This window comes from Chionomys nivalis, chromosome 26 (assembly GCF_950005125.1).
Source record: "Chionomys nivalis chromosome 26, mChiNiv1.1, whole genome shotgun sequence".
NCBI classification, from domain to species: domain Eukaryota; kingdom Metazoa; phylum Chordata; class Mammalia; order Rodentia; family Cricetidae; genus Chionomys; species Chionomys nivalis.
Genome location: NC_080111.1, coordinates 17,834,751 through 17,861,500, shown reverse-complemented (window position 1 = coordinate 17,861,500; position 26,750 = coordinate 17,834,751). Strand labels below are relative to the sequence as shown.

Sequence of the window (26,750 nt, the reverse complement as noted above, 5' to 3'; positions counted from 1 at the left end):
CAAGTGGAGCTCTATGAGTTCGAGGCCAGCCTGGTCCACAGGAGCTAGTTTCCAGAAGAGACTCCAAAGCCTCAGAGAAACCCTGTCTCAAAAAATAAACACGAACCATTTAAATAACTAGTCAGTGTTTTATAAGTCACCACCTGCATCTAATTCCAAAATAGCTTCATAAGCAAACGAGCAAACAGGCGCACCTGCTGACCACACACCCTGCCCCTTGGTTCCTGGCATTGCTAACCTGTGTGGAATGTTTAATACAAATGCAACTACACAGTGTGAAACCTTTTGTATCTAGCCATTTTGCTTAGCATTTTGTTTATCCTCCGAATTTGTCAGGTTTTCTGGAGGAATGGAGCTATAGAACACATGCATATTACATGTGGATCTATTACAGTGACTTACAAGCTGTGGCCAGCATAGTGCTTTATTAACCTTGAATTTTCTTAATACTAACAAGAAAGGAGCAGCAGCAGCAGAGAGACACTGGATAATAGCAAAAACTTCTGAATTAAATCAGTTGATATATTTCAAGGATGTGTTGAGCTCACAATGGAAACCAGGAGATGTGCTATGTTGGAGAAGGGGTTTCATTCCTGTTTTCACAGGAGAAGAAAAGCTGTGGACACTATCAAAATTAATAAAGATTCGGCTTGAAAAAGAGAAACCTCCTGAGAAAGAGAAATGACAGTCGTCTGCAGAGGTGACAACCATACAGATGGTAAGAAAACCTCCTAAGGTTGGGGCAGGGTTCTGTTCTTGTCTTTCCAGAGAAATATTCATCTTCAAAGAGTCGAGAGACCTTGGACATCTAGATGCCTAAAGATGAAAAGATAGCTATCCAGAAAGAATTATCGAGTTAAGAGAAACCTGACTTATGATGCTATATCATCTGCATGGTAAAATATGATTATCTGGACACATATATATCTCTACTTAAAAATCAAAGCTGGCTTTGGAATTGGACAATGGCTATCCTTCTCTAAATCCAAGCATGTTGTTAGAAGAAAAATTCAGAGTTTCTGTCTCATGTCAGGAGCCATCTGGTATGGGACAGAAAGAAGATAGATTTTTTTTTGTTTTTTTTTAATATTTATTTATTTATTATGTATACAGCATTCCTTCCATGTATGCCTGCATGCCAGAAGCCACCATATGGTTTCTGGGAATTGAACTCAGGACCTTTGGAAGAGCAAGCAATGCTCTTACCCTCTAAGCCATCTCTCCAGCCCAAGAAGATAGATTTTAAGGAAATATTTTACTTTTCTCCATGTCTATTTTGTCTATATTGTATCTTTCATTGAGTATATGTCTATATGAATAATGCTTAAGTTTTCTACAATGAACAGTAGATTTTTTCCTGGAATAATCTTTGAAGCTTCCAAGAAGAAGATGGGGCCCCACAACAATGCCAGGACATCATGATTGATATGACGTCATGATGCTGATAGCACTACTATGAGACTGGTTTTTGGGTACCAGCTGTGGAAATGGTGCACCTTCTTACCACATTCTGGACAGAACTCCAAATAAGAACCAAAAAAAAAAAACAACAAAAAAAAAAAAAAAACAAAAAAAAAAAACAAAAACAAAAACAAAAAAAAAACCCTATCAACTACTCAGAGACCATTTACAATTATACATATACAAACAGCAATCTTGAAACTTAACCATCATTTTACCTTTACAGGGTCCCCTAGAAAGAACATCACCCCCATGATAGCTCTGAAGCAATTCTAGAAGACGACATCCCCTCTCTCAACAAAGTTTGTCCTCATGGCTAGGGATACCATTTAGGGGTTGATTATTACTTGTATAGGGTTGGGGTGAAAATTATATAGGCCCAGAGATAAGAGGGAAAATTGAATGGGATAATACGTAGATTAGTGTAAACTTACACTAATAATAATAATAGTGAGTAATAGAGTGAATACTTGTGAGCTATTATTTATGGACAATTTACATTAATATGGATTCTTGTACATTGACACAAGTTCAAATTATATTTGTTATTTCTGTTTACAATATTTGTATACCTATGCAAAATTATTTTGTATAGTATTTGTATAATATAATATATTGTATCATGCAATTTGTTCAAGATATATTGATAAAGCTTAGAATATACTTATCATATTGCATTATATATTTCTAACTCTGATCAAAATATTTATACATTATTTACATTTTGAGATCACTGTCCTCCTTTAGTGCACAATTGTTTAAAGATTGTTTAATATTCTGATATGAAGTCTTGATCATTAAGTTATATAAGTATTAAGTATTATAGGTCAATACTCATTCATGTTTGTTATACTTTTAGTCAGGCTAATTAGGTTCTTTAGATACATAGAGGTTGTATTCTGCATAGAGAGGTAACCTTCAACCACTTCAAAGATCTGTAGAATATGGCATTTAAATAACTTAGGATTCTGTTGATGTGAGACACAATTGCTCCTGGCAGCACCGATCTATTCTCGAGAGAATGTTGAACACCAAAGACACTCTACTTGGAGTTTGTTTTCTTCTTGGCAAAACTGGCCTTTGGGCAAGGAACTGCCCATGCCTCAACCTCTGAGAAAGTGCACGGTGTCCAGACTGGACAAGCAGGATACAAGAAAGAAGACTGACAAACCTTGCCAAGACAGGGTAAAATGATTCTGAAAATGTTCCTGCCTCTGAAAATGGTCTGTCAGTTACTCTAGGCCTTAGCCAAAGTTGGTTGCTTCAACACTGTAAATGAGACTTTGAGTGATTGCCCAGGCAGCCAGTTGTCTGTCATCTACTGCACAGTTTGGAAGCTGCTTGATTGCACTTCCTGCCTACTTAAGTAACATTATCTCCCTTCTCAGGCCCTCAATGGGGTTGAAGATTAGATATCATAGTTACCTTCCTCTCATGATCTAGCCAAGCCATTTCCAATATAAGACTTAGACTCCTTAGGATAAAATACTTGTTAAAACATTAGGATATATCTTTGCTTAATATTGTTTATGTTGGTTGTAATTCTAACTTTATACTTGATATCTGTTCCTAGTGTGCATAGTTTTGTATTGGGTTTAGAACAAAAGGGGGGTGCTGTGGGAGCTCCTTTGGCCAATAGTCTTTAAGATGCCCGCCCACTTGGGCGTGGTCTCTTATGCTATAAATGCAGCTATAAAGCTTGTACTCACTATCTTGCTTCTGGTTCTTGCTTCTGGCTGCTAGACTCTGTTGCTGTTCCCCATTCGTGCAGAAGATTTTGATCTAGGACAGTGATCTGTAAATCTCCCCTAAATAAATAACCCTTCATTATACGTAATTCTGAACTAGTATGGGATTATTTTGTAACTTCCGTCATCAATACTGCTTTGACAGGGATAAAGTCTCTGTTCAGCTGCTCGGCCAATGAGAGTAAAATGGAAATGAGTTTGTGTTTTATGTGTTGCCCTTGTCTTCAATGGCTCTGGACACTTGGTCCCTTTGCTGGGTCCTGGGAATCACCCAGACACTGGTGACTGGCCATCACCCCCATAACAGAAGCCCATAGAAAATAGGGAACTCAACACACACACATACACACACACACAATTTTTAAATAAAAAATACATCTTTAAAAATCAATTGGACATAAACATATGGACTTTGGGGTCCTTGGTTTTATTGGTGTACGTCTGTCTATTTCTATGCCAACACCACACTCTTGGACCCCTGTAGCTTTACAACCTGAAGAACACTGTCTTTTATGAGGTCTCCTGATGACCAAAGCGTGGGCTGTATTCAACACAGATTATATAGCAGTGAAGAACTGATACCAAACTAAAATATCAGTAATTAAAATGGATTAACTAAAACGGTAACCCATTAACCTCCCCAAAATACAAATATCTTAGAGAAATAACCGATATGATGAAATAGCTCAAAAGGTTGGCTACATAAAGCTTTGCTATTGAGAATCTGATCCACAGGGAGCAGACTCAGTGCCTCCTGGGACCATGTTGAAAGTACAGATCCACCTAGAACCCGAAGCTGAACAAATTCCAACTCTCCAGGTCATTCCCAAGTGCATTATTGTCAGAGAAAGTAGTAGAGTTAGCTCTTCCGAGAAACTAGGGTGATGTCTATCTACCTAAATCTATTTCTAAGAGAAAGATTGATTTTAACAAATCAGATCATGCCTGGTGCGGTGGTGTATAGTTGGTTGTTTTTACTCTTTACTTTTTGGAGGGGCCCGCCACGTGACTCCCAAACAAACACACACAGAGGCTTCTTCTTATGAATGCCCGGCCTTAGTTTGGCTTGTTTCTAGCCAGCTTTTCTTAATTTAAAATTATCCCAACTACCTTTTGCCTCTGGGCTTTGATCTTTCTCTTTTCACTTCTTTCTCTGTGGCTCGCTGTGCAGCTGTCCCTGGATTTCTCTGTGGTCACTGTGCAGCTGTCCCTGGATTTCTCTGTGGCTCGCTGTGCAGCTGTCCCTGGATTTCTCTGTGGTCACTGTGCAGCTGGCCCCTGGATTTCTCTGTGGCTCGCTGTGCAGCTGGCCCCTGGATTTCTCTGTGGCTCGCTGTGCAGCTGGCCCCTGGATTTCTCTGTGGTCACTGTGCAGCTGGCCTCTGGATTTCTCTGTGGCTCGCTGTGCAGCTGGCCCCTGGATTTCTCTGTGGCTTGCTGTGCAGCTGGCCCCTGGAGTCCTCCCTGTCCTTTCTCTCTTCCTTGATCTTTCCTCCCAGATTTCACAAACTGTTTTTTCTCTCTGCCTGACAGCCCCACCTATCCCGTTCATCTCTTTATTAGACCAGTCAGGTGTTTTAGACAGGCAAACTAACACAGCTTCATGGAGTTAAACAAATGCAATATCAAAGAATGCAGGACATCGTTGCCTCACTAAACAAATGTTCCACAGCATAAACAAATGTAACACATCTTAAAATAATACTATACAACAGTGGCGCACGCCTTTAATCCCAGCACTCAGGAGGCAGAGGCAGCTGGCCCTCTGTGGGCTCAAGGCCAGCCTGGTCTGTATAGTGACTCTACAGGAAGGCCAGCCTGGTCTGTATAGTGACTTTACAGGAAGGCCAGGGCTGTGCATATAGGGATCCAGTCTTTCATATCACTCCAAGGGCTGGGTAGTCTGAAACCTATAAACCAAAGCCGGGATGTTGAAATCCAGGAGAGGGTAGTGTGATACTGAATCAAAAATCAAGAGAGGCCTCTGTGTTGCTGTCTTCCATTTGCCGGGGTGAAGCCTGGTCCTCCTCGAGGCACACTTTACAGTCTGAGGTTCGCCCACACCATGATAGCACATGTGTGAAGCAATGCAGGCTGGATGCTGCCAGGGAGGGTTCTGTCTGTCTGTTTCCTTTAGACAGACAGGAAGAGGTGTGAATGCTGGCCCGGGCTCCGGTAGCAAGAGGCTTAGTAGATAGACAGAGAGGAAATGTCATAAAGCCAAAAGGAGGCATTTTGTATTCCTGCCATGGATTTCTGAGTAGTTTTTCATGCCTTCTTCCAGGGGAGATGAACAAACCGTAAACACTCAGAGGACAGAGGTGGGAGGGAGGATTCTGGGCTTGGAGTCAGCAAGGCTGGGCTCTCTCTGGCCCTGCCCCTTTTCTCACACAGTGGTGCCCATAAGAGCTTGGTTCACCCGGTGCCCAGCCACATCCCATCATACGGAGTCTTGTTGGTCTTCTGGATAACAGTGATCCCCACAGAAAATGAACCAGAGGGAGAGGGGCCCTGAAAACTCCCCACAGCGCACTCCTCGCAGGGCAAATACAAAACAAGGCGTGGTGTGTCAGAGACCGGCTCCTTATCCACTCCTCGCAGGAGCTGTCTCCAGTGCCGAGCGGTGCCGGGCACGGACTGGGCGAGCCCGAGGAGTGAGGGACCAAAGGTTCTTCAGCAGTTCGGCTTGCGTGACCCTCCTCCAAGGCCACTTCTCCCTATAACCCCACAGGCAGCTCTGTTGTTTTTGACAGTTCTGAGTTCACTCTCTTTATTTCAACTCGCAGCACTGTTATCTGGCTTCTAAGGAGCAGATAAACAACCTTTTCCCCTGGAAACACATTAGTGACAAGATTTTCCAAAAGGGGAGGAAAGTGATGGAGCGAGACTGCCCATAAGCCAGAGGCTTGGTGCCATCGCCCCCAGGGCTAGTCTCTGGAGAAGCAATGGGGAGGAACCTCTGAGGAGGAGGAGGCTTCGGCTTTGTCCTGGCACCAGGCACTTAGAGTCTCCACGAAATTTATAGTACGATATCCAAAAAGATGTTTGGCTAATATTTTCTGGCTCAAATACTTCTGCCAGAGTCTTTTAGGCAAAGCAATCACGGTTACTTTCTCTTCACCAAAAGAATGGGAGTGTAAATCTGAAGCTGGGATTTTCTCTTTAAAATAAGGAGAAAGTAGAAACACCATGTTCAAATCCGTGTCTTCTGCACAGCTGATAACTTCGTCTTCTAAGGGGTGGCGGCTCCCCTTTGCCTCCATGCCCTTTCCCTCACCCAAGGGTGCTCCAAGCTCCTGTCCCAGCAGACACCGTGGCTTCCCAGCCGCTAACGGGGCAGACCAGCTACATGCCCGTCTCATTTACACAGGCAGAGGGCCGTGTGTGGAGAAAAGGTGGCCATTAGCCATGTGAATGAGGCAGAGCACCATGGCTGGGTAGAGGTCAGGGTGATCACACTATGATAATCTCCCACTAAGTTTCCATTTTCCACGCCTTTTCTCTGTGTCTCAGCATCAGTGTGCTCAGCAACACACACACACGATGTATGTATGTGCGGGGCCAGACACGCCTCAACAGACATGCCCAGCTTAAGCAGATGTGGTCCAAGCCGTGTTCCCGTGGCATTTGCAGCTGTTTCTGTCATTCTTTCAGCACCGTGGCCAATAACTAATTAGGAAAGCGACAACTTTGGTCAGGCCCTTATGTCCCTCACAGCCTCTTCGTCACCCCAAAGGAGCATGGCTTAGCTAGAAGAATTTATCGGAGAAGAAAAGAGGTTCCCCAGATATCAGGGAACCCACTTCCCTGCGTCTAGCTGCAGCCCACAGCTCTCACTCTGTCTTCTATGGAACCTGCCCACACGTGTTTATTAATCCCTCTGAGAAACACAGACATGGTCTTAGCCATCAATGGCTCCTATATAATATAGCACAAGCCTGATAGAGTATGGCCCAACAAAAGATTTTTAATAGACCAAGTAATTGCTGAATAAATTATTTATACAATGTAAATCATAACCGGGGAGTGTTAATGTGGCCAGTTAAAGATTGCCATATTTATCAAAACATTTGAATAACCACCATTTTTTAAAAAAATAGCTTTATTTTTCGAATGTGGGTGAAGAACTAGAACGAGCGGAGAGAAGCCTGCAGATGCCAGGAGAGCAAGCATGCTCGCCAATGCTGCACTGGCTGGGCAATGACTCAGAGCTCGGCTCAGCCAGGAACAGACTGGCCCATCGTGACCCTGTTCGTTGTTGTTGAGCACAGTTTCTTGTTCTTTCCCTCGTCCAGTGGCCGAGTTGATCATAGCTTCCCCTGTGTTAGAATGGAGCAGTCTTCCCTTAACAACTGAGGAAACCACTGTGCTTCCTCCCTACAGCAATGCGCAGAGCTCGCCCACACTGACTAAGCTGGATGGTGGCTCCGAGCTACAGCATAAGCCTTGGGTTTCATTCTAACCCAGAGATCAAAACAGAGTTTCTGAAGAGCTTGTGAACTCCGTGTGATGAAGAGAGGAGGAGAAACATCAGTTAAGTGTGGTTTCCAAAATGAGTAGAATTTGTTTCCATTTTATTTTCAGGAATGGGAAGTGTGATGAACTCTCAGCTGATAGAGATCTGCTGCCAGTTGTCTCGTTTGCACTACATAATTTAGTCTAAAGTCCTTTACACATTTTGCCTGCGAGAATCTTCTATGAATCAGTAGGTGTTAGAGTGCACGGTGCTTATGGTTTACTTCTTTTTCACTACAGCCGAGACAGTTCTATGAAACAAGTAATTACATAAGCACCATTTGAATATTACAAGCCTGATTTAGAAGATAAATGAAAAGATTTTTTATAACCCATATTTTTTTCAATACAATTGAGCTGTAGTTCTGGAATTATTTCTCCTAAGAGCTGAGCTATGACCAGCAATAGCTTACCTTTTGACTGTTTTTTTCTGACTTAGGGTTCTTCTAGAAGCCAGTACTCCCTATCAAATGACACTTAATACCATATCAGTTTTTTTAAATCCAAAAGGCAACTTTAAAATTATAATCCAAGTATCACTTCAAATTTTACAAATGATAGATTAGCGTTTAAGAGTTTAGTCTTCAGTATCTCATGGGCCAAGGTTCTCGTCTGTCTAGACATCTTATGTGTGATCTTAGCATTAGTTTCAGTGTGGTGTGAAGCTGGCTCATACCACTTTAAAAGGCAAGGTAAATTTGATTGTTTTTTTTTTAAATAATTGTTCAGATTTTCATTTTCAGGAATTCTACAAGCTGACTGTTAAACACAGACATTTAAAGAATTAAATCATATAAATTTAAAGTGTATTAAACACAACAGTAGTGTATAGACAAACTTGTCACTCCATGTCACGTTGGTCACACATCACCATTATCTGAGCTTATGAGGACACATATGTCTGTTGTCTTTCACAATGACAGTATCGTATAATGGGGGCTAGACACCTCTCTTCCCAGATCCCTTCCCAGCACTCTCCCATGGCAACTGAAAATAGGCCACTGTGAGAATATTCACACCACAGAATTCAGCAAAAAACATGAACAAGCATAGTGTTCCCCATCCATGATGATTGGAATGAGAATGGTCCCATGGGCTCATATGTTTGAATACTTGATCCTCAGCTGATGGAACTGTTTGGGAAGGATGGGCATTATGACTTTGTTGGACAATATGTGTCACTAGGCATACAAAGAAGTTTCTGTTCTGACTGATCCAAAATAACCTCCATCAAGGTCTTAATATAAATGATAAATGTTCATCCAATTGCTCAGGCTTGTTACTAAATAACTCATGCATCTATTAACCCATATTTCTTATCTGTTCTTTGACAAGCAGGCAGCTGAATGTGGCGGTGTTGTTCATGTGGCTCTGCTTTAGAATCAGGAAGGATATTCAAGTGGACTTAGTTAAGGAAAGCCTCGAATGCTAGGCATGTGGCACGGGAATCCCCGCACAGAATCCCTGAGCATCGCATGGAGCTGAGAAAGTGAGGCCTGGGTTGCATTGGCAGCCTCAAGATGTTAGCAGTACCAAAGCTGTGGGATACCTGCTGAGGAGAACTTTGGACAGGGTATGGAACATAGAGAGAAGTAGGCAGCAAAGATGGGATGGCAGAGCCATCTAAGCCCTGTGACATCAGACATGAAGTGTGTCGTGCTGGGTTTTGGTCTTGCTTTGGTCTAGTATTTCCTCACTATACCCCCTTCCTCCATTTTGAGATGGTAATGTGTCTGTGCCATTGTGCTGGAAGTGCACTTCACTTCCTTACTTTACAGGAGTTTCCAGTTAAGACTTGGACTCTGGGCTTTTAAACACGGTTGAGACTGAAAGACTATGGGGACTTTCAAAGTTGGACTAAATACATTTCGTATTATGGTATGGCAACAAGCCACAGGGGGTAAAATGTGGAGATTTGAATGAGAATGGTCCCTATATGCTCATATGTTTGAATATTTGGTCCCCAATTAGTGGAATTATTTGGGAAAGATTAGGAGATGTAGCCATGTTGTGCTAGAGAAGGTATGTCACTAGGAGTGGTGGGCCTTGAGGTTTCAAGACTCATGGCACCCCCCACCTCCTCCTTGCAGATCAAGATGTGAACTCTTAGCTTTTCCTGCCACCACAACTTTACTCTGCCATCATGGACTCTAATCCCCTGAAACAGTAAGCCCAATTAAATGCTTTATTTTATAAGTTGCCTTGGTCATGGTATTTTAACACAGCAATAGAAAAGTAACTAATACACCATCATTTATTATTCCAAGGAATATAAAATGATAGACTCAATCAAATGAATTATAAAACTGAACTCTTAACCAATATCTTGTGAGATACAATCTACTCATTTACTACCTGTTGAGTTGGGCCATGAAACTCATACCCTAATTAATTCTTACTGCTAAACTCAAACCTATCCCCCTATTCCAAGCTCTATTCCAAGATCAGCACTGCTTTTCAAGTGATTCTTGTCATTTATAACCAGATATATCATAAGCATTCCTAACTCAGTCTTTCTATAAACAGAGTCCATTATTGCCACCCCCTCCCATCTTGCTGTTTCCCTGGTTACCTTCGTTAGTCACCATCTTAGAAACATACAACTCCCAAGCTGGGAAGGGCCTCAGAGGTGATCTAACCCAGCTCAGCTAGGGATGAGGGAACAGAGGCAGAAACATATACAAGATGAGTAAATGGTCAAGGCCCCATGGTTGGTGGTGTGGTGAGGATGAGCAGATTTCCATTCCCATTCCCATTCCTGCTTTGCTTAGGTAACACCCATTGTCAGTGTACTGGCTGGCATGTGTCAACTTGACGTGAGCTAGAGTCATCAGAGAGGAAAGAGCCTCAGTCAAGGGAATGCCTGCTTGAGATCCTTCTGTAAGTCTTTTTCCGCTATTAGTGATCAATGGGGGAGGGCCCAGCCCATGGTGAGTGGTCCCATCCCTGGGCTGGTAGTCCTGAATTCTATCTGAGAAAGCCATAGGAAGCAAGTCAGCGAGCAGCTCCCCTTCAGGGCCTCTGCATCAGTTCCTGCCTCCGGGATCCCGCCCTGTTTGAGTTTCTGTCCTGACTTCCTTCAGTGATGGACACCAATGCTGAAGTGTGAGCTGAACAATAAACCCTTTCCTCTGCATCTTGGTTTCTGGTCATGGTGCTTCATTGCAACAGTGGAAACTACAACTAAGAAATAAACATCTACCCCTGGGCTTCTTCTCGCCTCTACCACAAACTGCAGGGGCAAAGAGACCCTTCCATGATTTCCATCTCTCTGAAAGACCGGAGTTGTGAAGAACTGAACTGGCCAGGAAGCCTTCCAGGTTGCTGTGTGTTTCTTTAGCTTTCACGGGCCTCATAGGAGTTAACCATGCAGAACTACTGATAAGCCGTTAATGAGCCTCATTTGAACACTTCTGGGACATTGTCTCTGTTTTTGCTGTTATGTGTCATATAACTGACATATGATTTTAGGAATGTTTTCATTTTAGCATTTCATCATTTCCAATGCCCTTCCCTGACTCTGCACTGTAAACATGTCAGACTTAGCCCTCACCAAGAGAACCTCTTTAAGCAGGCTGAACCCTCAGTGAACCTCAGGCCTCCTGAGGTTCTGCCTGAAGCACCTGGCTAGCCACACCTGGAAGCTGTCTTTAGCTTAGGTCATTGATTCCTCGGATACTGATTTAAAACTTTACTTCATGTCACGAATTGTATCACATACTTAAAATATGGGCATGCATCCAAATATGGTAAAACCCCTACCATCAGAGACCTCTGAGGAAATCAGGAAAACAAGCAGAACACTGAATACGGAGAACGCACAAGGCTATTGAATACAAAGGCGTGCATAATGGAGACACAATAAAAGAAGCACGTGTGGTGAGACCTAGACCGTGTGGGGATGGGACGAAGGAGAGTTAGCCAGTCTCTCTAGAGTCTGATAACAGTCCTGAAGGGTCAGTTAGGGCTCATTGCGGGTGGAGGGCGGTACAAGAGTGTTTGGACGGAGCCTGGAAGAGGAAGTCAGTGCAACAGCTAAGGCTGGAAATGAAGAATGGGGAAGCCCAGGACACACATCCCACGCAAGCTCTCCTTTGGCCCGTTTACTGATCCAGCTGATACAGATACTGATGCAGATACTCCGTGTAAACTGGAATCCCAGTGCAAACTCCCCCATCCCCCCATGACCCCTCGCCACACGTTTGGAGCAGCTGGGTTTCGGCGGAGCTTGGCAGCCCCAGTCCTCCTCCCAGCATGGCTGTGGTCGTTCTGTGCTTCCTACTCAGTACCACAACCTCTGCGATGTACAGCTGGAGACGACGGACCTGTAGGGGAAGTGGTCACCACAGAACAATGTGGACAGGGAACACTTGCAGAAATGCTGTTCAGATAAAGGAAAAGAAAATCCAGGAATCTTGGCCTCCCAGCTGCACTTTCCCAAGCACAGAAGGACTCCTCTGTCCTCTGAATTAATCTACACATATTTTCCGTTTTGAAATTTGGACAGAACCGAGACCATATCTGGGAGAGCGCTGAAATGGACTGGGAACATCTCTTTGAAGCGTGTTACCCGGTGCTTTAAAAGTCATTTTATTCACCTATTAGTCATTTATGGGGATATTTGAGAAAGACTTAGAGGAAGTTAACTATGGCTATCTGCAGAAACAGCACTCTAGGCAGGGAAAACAGCCAGCGCGAAACCCCAAGGACCGGAGCTCATTTGTAAAGCGGAGCGAGGAGGCCAGCGTTGTTGGGGCAGAACTGGCAAGATAGTCAGAAAAATGATGTCAGAGAGGCAACCGGAGGACACAGCGCCCGCGCAGGCCTGTGTTTTACGGAGTCGGTGGGAAGCGGAGGAAGGGCACTGTGTCGAGAACAGCCATGAAGAAGGCGGGGTAAAAGCAGGGAGACCAGCTCGGAGGAAACAATACTGAGATCCATGGAAGAAATAGGGCAGGCCCTTGCAAACGGTGCAGGGGGCCGAAGGCCGGATAGATTCCGTGTGGTTAGTAGACCAGACTTCATGCTTTCTCAGGGTACAGGTTCAAGGGTACCATCTCCGTCTGGCAGGACCACAGTAACAGTACAAACAGAACGCACCCTTCCCCAGTTCTAGAGGCTGAGGTTTGAGCCGACAATCCCCAGGGCTGAGTCAGTCCATCAAGGCAGGATCCACTCCAGGTCTTTCTCTCTGTCCTACTGGGAGCTCCCCTCACCTTCCTAGACTCTTCCTGTTTGTGTGTCCATACCCAATCTTCTATTTCATACTAGACCAGGGCCCACCCCATCTTATAAGGCTATCAGTCATACTAGACCAGGGCCCCATGACTTCACCCTAATTATATTTGAACTGATTCTATTCCCAGATAAGGCCTTGTCTAGGGTGCTTGGGGTTGGGACTTCAATATATGAATTTTCTGGTTACCGAATTCAATCTGTAACAGATGACACCAACGTCCTCAGCCTAAATAACTAGAGAGAGCTGTCATTGGCTGAGAGAAAGGCAGCTACGGTACAGTGAGGTATTACTTCTAGAGCTGGAATATTTTCTCTAAGATGTAAGAATTCAAGGCAGAAGTGTTAGCTCATGCCTATAGACCTAACACTTGAAAGGCTGAGGCAGAAGAATTACCATGGGTTTAAGGACAGCCTGAGCTACAGAGTAAAACTCTGTCTTAAAAACGAAAATAAATAAATAAATAAATAAATAAATAAATAAATAAATAAATAATAAAAAAGAGCCAGGCAGTGATGGCACACACCTTTAATCCCAGCACTTGGGAGGCAGAGGCAGGCGGATCTCTGGGAGTTCGAGGCCAGCCTGGTGTACAAGAGCTAGCTCCAGGACAGGCTCCAAAGCTACAGGAAACCCTGTCTTGACCCCCCCACCTTAAAAAAAATCTGTGAGTACAAAATGCAACAGGAAACTGGCTCTGAGACATATTTCATATATAGAATATACATAGAGCTTTACAGATACAGAAACATAAGCACTCCTGTATACATTACATGCATGTGTGTACAGAGTATGTACGTGGAATATTTATATGTTTATACACTTGTATAATATAAAGCTATGAGATTAGGTCACCAAGGCCACAGGTGAGGCCTGAGAAGGAATGGGAAGCCAGAACTGGACCCTGAGACTCTCAGTGACTGATGCCCGAGAGAACTGACTTCAGCTGCACAGAGGTGGCATAAGTCTTTAATCCCACACTCAGGAGACAAGAGGCAGGAAGATCTCTGAGTCTGATGCCAGCCTGGTTGGTTCTAGGATAGTCAGGGCTACACAGAGAAATCCCGTCTCAAAAAAAAAAAAAAAAAAAAAAAAAGATAGTAAAGGAAGTGACTTAGGAAATACTGTCAGAAACAAACTCAACAGCATATTATCATTTCTGAGTATTAAAATAAACATGCGTGGGGCCACGCTGTAAAATACACAAGCACACAGAGATTTAAGGACCCGGATAACGTGGGGAGGTGGCTTGCGGGCAGGATGGCAGTGGATAAAGGCATGAGTCAGATGCGAGCGCCGTGCAGGGCCAGAGGAGGGGAGTCGCCAGGAGCTGAGGAATGGGGTAAGTCAGCTCTTGCTATCTGAGTTCCAAAATAAACAAAACAAAGAAAAATAGATCTATTATGAAATAAAAATAGAAATCCTAGCTTATGTTTCTTCCCATGGGTGTTTTTTCTTCACTGCACAAAGCTACAGGGGAAACATTTGAAACTTGTCTTCTTAGTTCCTTTTAAAGAGAGTAGCCACAAATAAAAACTCCTTAGCTATTCCTGCGAGTTTGATATGAGTCTCCAAAAAGACAAGGATGCAGGAAACCTTCTTACCATGGGGACATAAAAGACTGAAATATTTCCTGTCAAATCCCAAGAATGAAGGACTACCTAAGAAGTCCACTCCCCTCCACCCCCCATAAGACACTGAAGGTTAGTGTTATTATGGAAATAAATGACATGGGTGAGCACAGAGAGGAACTAGAAGACTCACAGCCTTAGTGTCGCTGAAGAAACCACATCTCTGGCTTTTCTAGGGAGGAAAAAGGCGCTGGGATTGGCTCGACCAATTCACAACATTAACAATACCAACTAAAGCTATGTATACCCGATGAGCCAGCCTTTCACTCCTACTTATACTCAACAGAAATGTATTGCAATATGCATACATTCGCACACACATGTGCACACACACATGCACACGTACATACACACGCACACACGTGAGCCCATGCACACACATGCACAGATGCAGATGCACACACATGCGCACACACGCATATACACACGCACACATGCACACATACCCACACGTGCACATACACATGCACACCTACACACGCGCTCATGCACATGCACACGCCAATACACATGTGAGCACACGCGTACACACTCACACATGCAAACATACACACACTCACATACACACAAACACTCACACACATGCACACGTACACACACTCACACATGCACACGTATACACACACGCGCACACACACACGCGCACGCCCATACACACGTGAGCACACAGCCATCAGATAAGGCTCTCTTTCTAACCCAGTCAGGTCTCAGTGCCATGTGATGCTCTTGTTTTTCACTTTTTACTCTTTGGGCTTTTGGGGGGCCCACCCCCCAGCTCCCAGATAAATCACCTGAAGGCTTATACTTTCTTATAAATGCCCAGCCTTAGCTTGGCTAACTTCTTGCCAGGTTTTCTTAACTGAAATAAATCATCCCAACTACCTTTAGCCTCTGGGCTTTTCCCTTGTCTTACTGCTGTGTCTTACTTCACTCTTACTCTGTGACTGGCTGGGGGCTGGCTTTCGGGGTGGCTGCCCCCCATGTCCTCCTCCCCCTGTTCCTCATTGCTCCTCCCCTTCCTCCGTTCTCCTATCCTTGCTCCTGCCTCGCTATTGGCCGTCCATCTCTTCATTAGACCATCAGGTGTTTTAGACAGGCAAAGACTCACAGCTTCACAGAGTTAAACAAGGGCAGCAGAAATAAAAGTCACACACCCTAAAATGATATTCCCCAATATGTCAGCATCAGCAAAGCAAGAAGCAGCCTCGGTTCATCTTCTGCAGTGTTGGAACCACTGGTGGGCTGTCACTCAGTACCTCCTCCTCTTGCTATCTATGATCAAATGTCTAACAAGAAGGTTTGGCTGGGCTTACAGTCTGAGAACATCCGGTACATCCTGGTGGGCAGGCGGGGTGGCCGACCACTCAGGGGCCCCAGAATCTGTGACGGCTGCATGCTCACATTTGAACAGAAACAGAACATAAGCAGCTGGGCTGTACCTCAAGGCCCACCCGACCTCGCCCTCAGAGACCCACTTCTCCCGATTAAGTCCTTTCTCCCAAAGGTTCCACAACCTCCCACAACAGGGGCCACCAGCTGAGAGCGAGTCCATGGGGGTCATTTTCTATCCAAACAGCAGCAGCCACAGTACATTCGAAGCCGACTTAGGTAGTGGTGGAAGATGAGCTTGTTCAGACCCATGTGAAGTTACAGCTTTTCCCTTCAGTCTTGGCAATCTTGTCGTTAAATTGAGAGATCTTTTTTATTTTTACCAAAAGAAAACCCTGCAATCAGGCTCAAAATAAAATAAATTTGGTCACTGCTTTGATAACCGCAGCTTAAAGAAGAGTCAGTGTCATTCAACAAAGACTAAGGGCCGCTGATGGCGCTGTATAATATCTGTGAATCATGGGGAGTCAGGGCAGAAGCTGGGTCCACAAGGGCTAAGGGACTAGAACTTCCGTGACACGGGCAGCGTGGGATGCTGCAGAACCCAATTACAATCTCTCCTAAAGAGCCATCCCCCACCCAGATCTGTCAGACCTAATACCTGATAAACAGATAAAAACTTTACAGAGGCATTGACCCAAGAAAATCCTCTTCTCCTCCATCAGCATCCAAGACTGCATCTGACAGCCCCTGAGAGTTCTCCACGGCGCTGCAGCTGCTAACTCACGTCCCCACCAGTGCGTTGGAGAAGACTGGGTTGTGTCTGTTGCTGTATAAATGTCACAAAACTGCACTGGAACACTGAATCGGGATAACCTAAATCTGTGTTAATCTGCGCACGCCATGTGACTAACGACTTTACCTGCTCTCTACCATCTTGTTTCCCCACTGTCTCTCTGACTGTGCCCTTCTTCTCCCCAGCATTTTTCAAGTTGGCTTTCCCACCTAGCTTCATTCTGTCTTGCTTTCCTATTAACTAATGAGAGCAAGACATATTCACAGTGTACAAAAGAATTATCTCACAGCAGATATGGCCATAAGGGATTTCACCACAGGCTGGTGATGAGTAGTAATTAAATAAATGAAAACTAGAACAGAATACTAGGCAATTACTGAAATTATCGCTAAATATTTAATGCAGAAGAAAGCTGTATACTTTATAAGATATTAAATGAAAGGTGTGTACTCTATAACATACATTTTAATTTAAAGAAATGTAGACGTGTACAGAGAATAACAGAAAGCTATGCCATGAAATACTGATAGAATTTGTTATTTGAGTGGTGAAGTTTCAAGTAGTTTAAACATACTTTTTTCTTTATATATTTTCAAATTTTATATACTCAATAAGAAAAATCTTCCTCGAGTGAGCCGGCTCCTCAGGTAAAGGTGCATAGCCTGCAAGCCTGGCAACCTGGGTTCAAATGCTGGGATCCACATGGTAGAAAGAGAAAAGCAATTTCACCAAATATCCTCTGACCTACCCATGCGCACACACACACACACACGCACGCACACACACACACACACTGTGGCAAGTGTGCATTCACCTCCTACATCTCACAAAACACACACACAATTTTAATAATAATTAGAAGTCAAAAATCTTATAACTAGAATTGATAATTTCAATGGCAAGGCAAGGCATTTTCACTAGCCAATCGAAATGAGCAGAGGGCTCCCTTGATTTGGCACTGGTTGACAATCCTGTGTCCGTCAGAACGAGGACCGTTCTTGAAGCGCACGGAACTGACTCTGCTCTGCACCATGGCTCCCCACTGCATACTTGTTTTCTCTCACACGTGTGACTAACATTCTTTCCCGATACATTTAAGCTTCATCCCTGGCTTACTTTGTGTCAATCCCAAGTTTTTTTCTTTCCTGAGAGGAAAGCATGCTGTTCTGCCCTTGCTATGCCTGCCACGCAGCAGACACTGGCAATCACCAGTGAACGCTGTCCAGGTGTCTTTTTGTCTGGTTAGATATTTCCTCTTGGTGTATACTCACGTATAATGTCTTATGGAAAAGTTCTAAGCACAAGAAAGATATTCTAATTTCCAGGACTGCCCTGCTTAGTGCTTTTATTAACTTGGCACAAGCTTATTTGAGAAAAGAGAGCCACAATTGAGAAAATGTCTCCATAAGATTGGGCTGAAGGCCAGCCTGTGGGGCATTTTCTTAATTTAGTGATTGATGGGGGAGGGCCCAGCCCATCCCTAGGCTGATGGTCCTGGTTAAGAAAGCAGGCTGATCCACGAGGAGCAAGCCAGTGAGCAGTGTCCCTCCACGGCCTCTGCATCAGCTCCTGATGCCAGGTTCCTGCCCTGCTCCCCTCAGTGACAGACTGTGCTGTGCACCTGTAGGCTCAGGTAAATCCTGTTCTCCCCACGCTGCGTTTCGTCACAGCACTAGAAACCCTGGGCCAAAGACAGAACCTTCCTTCCTTCCTTCCTTCCTTCCTTCCTTCCTTCCTTCCTTCCTTCCTTCCTTCCTATTATAAATGCTCGGTCTATAACTGAGGCTTATTACTGGCTAGCTCTTACAACTTAAATTAACCCATTTTTATTAATCTCTGCATTGCCACGTGGCTTGTGGCTGAAGCTGACCTCCAGCATGTCTCCTGGTGACCCACTGACTCCACTCTCCCCATTCCCAGGACTTTTGGTTTAGTTCGTCCACCTAACCTTATTCTGTTCGGCTATGGGCCAGTCAGCTTATTCATTAACCAATCATAGCAACAAACCTTTGCAGTGTGAAAAGATCATCCCACAGAATTTCCCCTCTTTTCTCTGTCTCATTAAAAAGGAAGGTTCCAACTTTAACACAGTAAGATTACATACAACAAAAACATTTACCAAGTAAGAACTGCAGTTACAACGTCCAGTCCATTTGTTTTGGCGAAATTAGAGATAATATTCTATTATCTATCTTTATCTTGGTGAGTCTAAAGTTTTACATCTAATTTGACTTTTTAATCACAATTAGTGAAGACTATGATTATAACTATCTAGTCTTCAACTCCATCAGAGACCCCAGAAGGGTGAAATTTTCCTAATGATAGGGACATTGGGCTACCTAGAGAGTCACCCAGAGTTCCCCAGTAACATTGGGGCATCCAACTCTGGCCTACAGGCCTAGCATCTCTGACAGACTTTCCTCTGAAACACGGAACTTTGAAGGACTGTCCTACCTTGTCTAGGTAAAGTTCAATATGCCTTTCTTGTGTCCTACTGGCCCAGTTTGTACAGTAGTTGTCAGTAATTGAGACAAGGGCAGTTTCTTTGGTAAGTTTTTGTCATAAAGAAAGCAAACTCTATATGGAGTTTCTTTGATGCCCGTCATCTTCTCTGAAGTAAATTGGTACTGAAAGGAACAGATGTGTCTCACTGTCATGAAAAGCCTTACATTATTAAAAATATTAAAAACCATATTCTGTAGGTCTTTGAAGTGTTTGAAGACCATCTAAATTTATCTGTGCATGACCTTGAAAACATATCCAACATGACTATAGGTGTAACTATTATAGATGACTATTAATTTGTGTTTATACATTACATTTTAAATGAGCTGCATAAACACAATACCCCAAACAGGAGTAGAAATGTAGATGCAGTAGGTTCTAACAAAATAACCTTAAATTTGTATCAATATACAAAAATATCTTAAAGAGTAGAAACACATACATTACAACAAAAATATTAAATTTGTATCAATAAACCAAAATCCACACCAATGTGAAATATTAAAGACTAGTAGTTGCTTTTTAAGTTTAAAAGTAGATTCAATAATCTTCCCTTTTATCATATTATTTATCTCCCATTTTTCTTTTCAGAAAAAGATCCTTGAATTTAATCTCCTTTGTTCAGTTTTTTTCTGACTATTACCAATAACAACTTGTAGCCAACTCCCTTCTTATGTAATAATAAATATCCATAGCCCATCTTTTGGGAATATGAGCAGAGTTCTCTAAACTACTGCCTGTTATTTGTGGGCACTGTTATCTTTGGGGGAATGTTGAGAAAACTGGGACTCTTTGGCGAGCTTGTATACAACACATAGTCTATACTTGTATTAATACAGATATGTTTGTTACCTTTAAAAGTTTGTCTTTTCAGAGCAAGGGGACCAGACACCAACGAAAATAGATGTCCCAGATGATCCAGCATCCAGAACAGTTTCAAGACTGCTGACTAAGATGAACCAGCCTCTCAGAATACTCCAGCCAAGACCTAGTAGGACCTCTTTCTAATGGGGAAATTAAGACAGTGAATTCCTAGATTCCTTATTTAAAACTCAGTGGAGGAGGCAGACAGGCAGACCTCCCCTGAGGGGTGGAATAACTTCTCAGAATCATGAACATGAAGCTCGCAGGGTCCTTTGCAAAGCTACATTGCTACTCCCCCCATGAGATCAATACTTAGTGTGGCCCCTTTCTTACTCCCAGTGATCCAACGGGATTCTGGTTGAAATGACTCAATTCCTAGTGCCCCTGAAATCAAGAATTAAATCTCTTTTGGATTCACAAACAAAATGAAATGGAGAAAGGATGAACAGAAGAAACAAACACTTGTGGTTTGAGATTTACAAAATAAAGATAATTAGGAAGAGAGTTTCAATCTTGTGTATATGTATATAAGTATGTGCATTTGTATTCATGTGTGTACATGTGTGCATGTTCACATGTGTGCATGTGTATGAGTGTGTGCATGTATTAGTGTTCATGCCATGTATGTGTGTATGAGTGTGTATATTTGTGTTCATATGTGCATGTTCACATATGTGTGTGCAAGTGCACACATGTGTGGATGTGGAGGCAAGGGGTCAACCTTGAGTACAATTCTTCAACAACCATCTTTTTTTTTTTTTAACTTACTGGCCTGGTGCTCCCCTTGTATGTTGGTGATTGGTGACTAGGTTAGCCAGGCAGGCTGCCCAGCAAGCCCGGAGATTCTCTCTCCCTGCCTCCCAGTGGTAGGGGTTACAAGTGAGGCACTAGCACTCATGGTTTTTTAAAAGATGTTGTTCTAGGGACTGAACCCAGGTCAGCACATGTGCAAGGTTTACTGACTGAGCCCTAATACATCCGGACCACATTTAAAGAGCAGCTAAAGTCAAGGGGGCAATGAGTTACGGGTGTCACCGTATGTGTAAGTGCACATTTGGGGACATTATCAAACAGAAGAAGGGCTGCAGACCGAAGATGAGAACATGCATGCATGAGTGTGAGTGTATGAACATGTGTATGGTTATGTGTGTGCACAAGTGTGCGTGTGTTATTGTATATTGTGGCTACAATAAACACCCACATGGAACCTAAGAGGAATGAGGGGTAAGGCCCACAGGTGGGGCTTAAGGTCTAGACTGAGTGGCTAGAAAAGCGCCAGAGGGGAGTTTGGCCAATGGAATGTGTCCAGCACAAGAAGTGATCTCTGTATTTGGAAACACTTTTCTCTGAGAGAGGAATGTCTGTGCTTCCTAATTGGTCCTCGTCTAAGTTAGGGTTCTACCCTCCTCAGAAACTGAGAGATGAGACATTATCTTCTTTGATTCTTTGATGTGATTACGTCAAAGGGACAGCTCCCAGATCCTGGAGGAAGACTGAAAAACCACCACAAAGATATTTTCAAAGCTTTCATCTCACAGGAGGAAGAGAAAGGATGTACAGTTCCTACAGTTCCACGTCTTCTCAATAAGCGCTCTAAAAAAGAGACACCAGAGGTCCAGGGTCAAGAAGCTATCTGAGGTGTAGCCAGACTGAGGGAGAAAAGGTTCCTCCATCTTAAGGCCTGGTCAGGGCTGAAGCACATTGCAGGCCAGTTTCCAGAAAGTTCTACACATTCCAACCTTAGCCGAGGCCTCGCTCCTTCCCTCTCCCACCCAGAACACTGGAAACCGCGCTCAGGCGACAGCGCATCTACGTGAGAATCCTATCCATCCGCTGCCCCATAGCTCCCGCCTCCAGGTGCTCCTACCCTGACCTGCGCCATAGGCTTCTGTCAGATGCACTGGTCAACTGATCTGGCCACCTAGACCCGTGGGAAGTGGGCAGGCACAAAACCCACACAAGAGAGCCGCTGTGTGGGGTGTAGTCTCATCTTATACAGAACAAGCCAATAAATGGTAACCACAGCGAGCTGTAGGTAGACATTCATTTCAGCTAGTTCTCACCAGGTTGTGTTACAAAGAACACAGTAAGACATCAGTATCTAAACATGCACAGAGACATGGAAGGAAATCAGTTAAAGTATAGCTTGAATCCATGGAAACTATGGGTAGCAGGAGAAACTACAGATGAGGCAGTAAATGCTGTGGGCCATGCTCAGTGTCTGCAGCTTTACCTGGCTTCCTGCCCAACTTCCCTAATCCCAGTTCCTTCATCTTAAAGCATTTCCCACGCAGACCTTGAATCCTCACGATATTTGGTGCGTGAGCGCAACGCAGCTTTAAACATTTGCAGCCACTGTTGTGGGACTTGTCTATTTCACCCCTAGCCAAGCCCACGGGGACTCGACTTATCAGGAATCCTATGGTCCCCACCCCACTCGCTCTTAGCTCTGTGGAGGCTTTGGCTCTTCCTGTGTCATCATCCCATGCGCTCTGCCTGTTTGTTGATGTGACGCGCCTGTGGACAGGAGCCAGGCGCCTATAGTAGCAACCCGGGAGAAAATGTAAGCAGCTGTGATCGTGTAATTTAAAACCTCAGCAGAGCATGCTGGGCTCTGTGCACGGACGGCATCAGTGCAGCACAAGGGCTGGATGCAGCTGGCTCTCGGGAGGACGTCCTCGCCCGCGGCAGGCAGAGAAGCCTGAGACTGGGAGGCAAACCTGGGTGCAGCCGGAAAGGTCCAGATAGATGAGCTTGTGGCAGCCGTTCCCCAAGTTCAGGTACTGTAAGCCTTTGTCCGTGAACTTTCGGCAGTAAGCCAGGCTGAGATTCTGTAAGTTGTGGAAGTACCTGGAGTGTGGGGCAGAGAAGGGAGGAAGGAAAGCGAAGACTTCAGCTTTTCTCCCATCTTTCCCGAGCCACTGTGACAAAGAGAACTAAAGCTGTGGCTCCTCCTGCCCCCTCCTCACAAACGGTAACAATTGCTGCCTCTGCCTATGAAGTGAAGAATTTAGGACTAGAGCAGACCGTGCATAGTTGCATTTCAAAGGAAAAGAAAGAATATCTGGGTAGGTTTTTAAGAAACTTTAACAGAATAAGACTTTGTCTGGGGGTAGGAGGAGCCTTGCATGCACATTGTTTGAAAGTTAGTTTCTTGCTGAAACCCAAGTTAGAGTTTACCTTCTTGTTTTTCGTTCTTACTTTTGCCAAACTAATTTGCAAAAAGTTGAGAAAGATAAACTTCTTATAAATATATAATGGAAATTAACTGTTCCAGCGTGCTGAGGATTTGGGATGGAAAGAAGGCTCCGAAAATGAGTCTGATAAGAAAATGATTTAAAAACCAGAGATTTCGACATGCACAATTTTGTAATGGTTTCCTTATGATAATTAAAGATAATCAAGGCCGATACACATCCAGGGCTTAAGCGTGGGTTGAGAACATGAGCAACTAAGTGGGCAGCACTTGAGAAGAACAAAAATTACACAGGAGGCTGCCAGTCTCACTCGAGTTGAAACAGAGGAAATATGTCATTGCCACCATGACCAAAATGAGAGCTTCCAGAAGAAAGGGAGAGAGTTAGGACGAGTCTGTGCTGCCATGTACGGACCAGGGTTTTGAGGGCATGCTGTGGTCGAGCCTCCAAGCCCTCCAAAGCATGGCATTCTTCAAAAACACGAGGACTCTCGTTGCCTGCTCTTACAATTACCAACTCTCAGTTCGGAATCTGCAATTGCTTGGCGGCAATGAGGATGCTGGGAGTGGGGAGAAAATGCCCCTGCCTCCCATAAAGCCTGCAGATCACGTCTGTCTTCACATAAACAGGAGATGAGATGGGCAAGCACTGCCTCTAAGTTAGATTTAGTCCAAAACTTGAAAACCAAGCCCATATGATTTAATGCTTCTATTCCGTGGTGGATTACTGATTGAGAACATACGTTCCCCTCTGGGAACGGCTGTGTGCATGAGATTCCACAGAAGAGCCAAGGAAGCCTTTGGACCACAGTGACAGTGGGCTGGACCTGGAAAGAGAGAACTCTCTAACATCCAAAGACACGCCCCCTCCCCGTCCCACTGTGGACTGAGTAGAGCTGGAGATTTCAGTCCTAAGGGCTCTCTAAAGTGGAGACAGGAGCTGTGAGACAGGCTGTACAGCACCATGGAAAACAGACAAGAACTTGTAGCCTTGATGCTTACTGCAGCTTCCCTATCCTGTGGCAGGAAAGGAAAAGGAGAGCATCTTTTACTTAGGAGTGCTCTTTGGAACCCATTAGAAAACTATGGGGCTTCTAGCTTTCCTGACCCTCAGTTTTCCTATCTGTGAACTTGATCCCATCTACTGTTGCCATTGAGAAGTGTGAAAAGCAAATGAGTATTCAGATCAGACAGTGTCATCAAGGGGGTTATTTCTGACCACTGGAAAAAAAAAGGAGCACAACAGACTTTGAGAATTTGTGCCTTGTTACTGCTACTACTACTTCCAAAATAACAATATACTGCTCTTTTAATTTACTGCATGTATGTGTTACTCATGCATGTCTGCGTGTGTTTGTGCAAGCATGCATGCCTCTGTGTGTGTATGTATTTGTGCGTGTGCATGTCCGTGTGTGTATGTCATTATTTGTGTGTGTGCATGCCTGTGTGTATGTCAGTATCTGTGTGTGTGCATGCCTGTGTGTGCATGTCAGTATTTGTGTGTGTGTGCATGCCTGTGTGTATGTCAGTATTTGTGAGTGTGCATGCCTGTGTGTATGTCAGTATTTGTGTGTGTGCATGCCTGTGTGTATATGTCAGTATCTCTGTGTGTGTGCATGCCCGTGTTTGTATGTCAGCATTTGCCTGTGTGTGTGTGCATGACTATGTGTGTATGTCAGTATTTGTGTGTGTGTATGCCTATGTGTACGTCAGTATCTGTGTGTGTGTGCATGCCTGTGTGTATATGTCAGTATCTGTGTGTGTGTGCATGCCCGTGTGTGTATGTCAGTATTTGCCTGTGTGTGTGTGTGCATGCCTGTGTGTGCATGTCAGTATTTGTGTGTGTGCATGCCTATGTGTATGTCAGTATCTGTGTGTGTGAATGCCTGTGTGTATGTTAGTATTTGTGTGTGTGCATTCCTTGCGTGTATGTCAGTATCTGTGTGTGTGTGCATGCCCGTGTGTGTATGTCAGTATTTGCCTGTGTGTGTGTGCGCATGCCTGTGTGTGCATGTCAGTATTTGTGTGTGTGCATGCCTATGTGTATGTCAGTATTTGTGTGTGTGCATGTCAGTATTTGTGTGTGTACATGCCTGTGTGTGCATGTCAGTATTTGTGTGTGTGCATGCCTATGTGTATGTCAGTATTTGCCTGTGTGTGTGTGCGCATGCCTGTGTGTGCATGTCAGTATTTGTGTGTGTGCATGCCTGTGTGTATATGTCAGTATTTGTGTGTGTGTGCATGCCTGTGTGTATGTCAGTATGTGTGTGTGCATGCCTGTGTGTATGTCAGTATCTGTGTGTGTGTGCATGCCTGTGTGTGTATGTCAGTATTTGTGTGTGTGCATGCCTGTGTATGTCAGTATCTGTGTGTGTGCATGCCTGTGTGTGCATGTCAGTATTTATGTGTGTGTGTATATACATATATATTACCTTTCATTCTACCTCTTTGAACCCATATGATCAGTTAGTAAATATCAAAAATGAAAATTAAGTAAGAGACTTCCTTGACTATTTTTACAGTTTTGGTAATCTATAAAATCTATAGATCCTTTTAGCATTAGAGAATTTACTGTGTGTGTGTGTGTGTGTGTGTGTGTGTGTGTGTGTGTGTGTGTGTGTGTGTGTGTGTTTCTCAGCACTCAAGTGGAGGTCAGAGGACATCTTTGGGGAGCTGGTTCTTTCTCCATGTTGATCCCCGGCATTGAACTCAGGTGGTAGGGAGGGCAGTGTCTTCACTCCCTAAGCCATCTCTTGTGTTCCCCTGGATTTCAGTTAAAGCAGAGAGGATTCTCACACCATCAAAACCAGAAACAAGGGCTGGAGAGATGGTTCAGTGGTTAAGAACACTTGCTGTTCCTCCAGCAAACTGGAGGTCAGTTCCCAGCACCGTGTCAGGTGGCTCACAAGTGTCTGTAACTCCGGTTCAGTGCATCAGTCGCCACTAGGCTCTGCACGCACACGCTTACACTTATGTGTGTGTGCACACACAGACTAGACATACACAACCTCATAGACACCTGATTGCTTTCCCTTTGGTGCAGGAGTCGCTGGCTGAAAGTTAAGAGCCTCTGCTGAGGACAAGAAGTTGCTGGACTAAATGGCTCCATGGCTCCCAGGCTGAGGTCTCTAGCCAGCTTCCCTTCAAAGTGGCAGCTCAGGGACTTCTGAGTGCAAAGGGCATCCTAGCGCCCTGTGCCCCTTCTAGGGATCTCAGAGCTGCGGACAGACAGCTGCGAGAGTGTGGGGACATGCTGGCTACAGGGAAAGCGTGGCAGATCGCTTCATCACTGATACTTCATTTGGAGCTGCGTAAAGAAATGTTTCTCTTTCAAAGGCCAGGCTCACAGCCTCTCAGCACAGGGCCCTGATAATTCCATTTCTGATTTGAGAAAGACTATTTATGGTGTGTTTTCTCTTTTCCTAATTATTTGATAACTTATTTTATTGAGGGTATGGGTTTCCTTTTT

General features: G+C 44.2%; 2 protein-coding genes across 3 annotated transcripts in view; one reads left to right on the top strand and one right to left on the bottom strand.

The window, feature by feature from the left end:
- The window catches only part of Fbxl13 (F-box and leucine rich repeat protein 13), a 143,774-nt gene that overhangs the window by 35,569 nt on the left and 81,455 nt on the right, over positions 1 to 26,750 (bottom strand). For both annotated transcript variants that reach the window (XM_057758550.1, XM_057758551.1), the window contains exon 12: positions 22,806 to 22,935. In XM_057758550.1, coding sequence (XP_057614533.1) covers positions 22,806 to 22,935 — 130 coding nt within the window. The remainder of the gene's footprint in view (positions 1 to 22,805; positions 22,936 to 26,750) is intronic.
- Lrrc17 (leucine rich repeat containing 17) overlaps positions 22,456 to 26,750 on the top strand; it is a 30,276-nt gene continuing 25,981 nt past the window's right edge. Inside the window, exon 1 of the mRNA XM_057758552.1 lies at positions 22,456 to 22,865. The gene's annotated coding sequence lies outside the window, so the exon portion shown is untranslated. The remainder of the gene's footprint in view (positions 22,866 to 26,750) is intronic.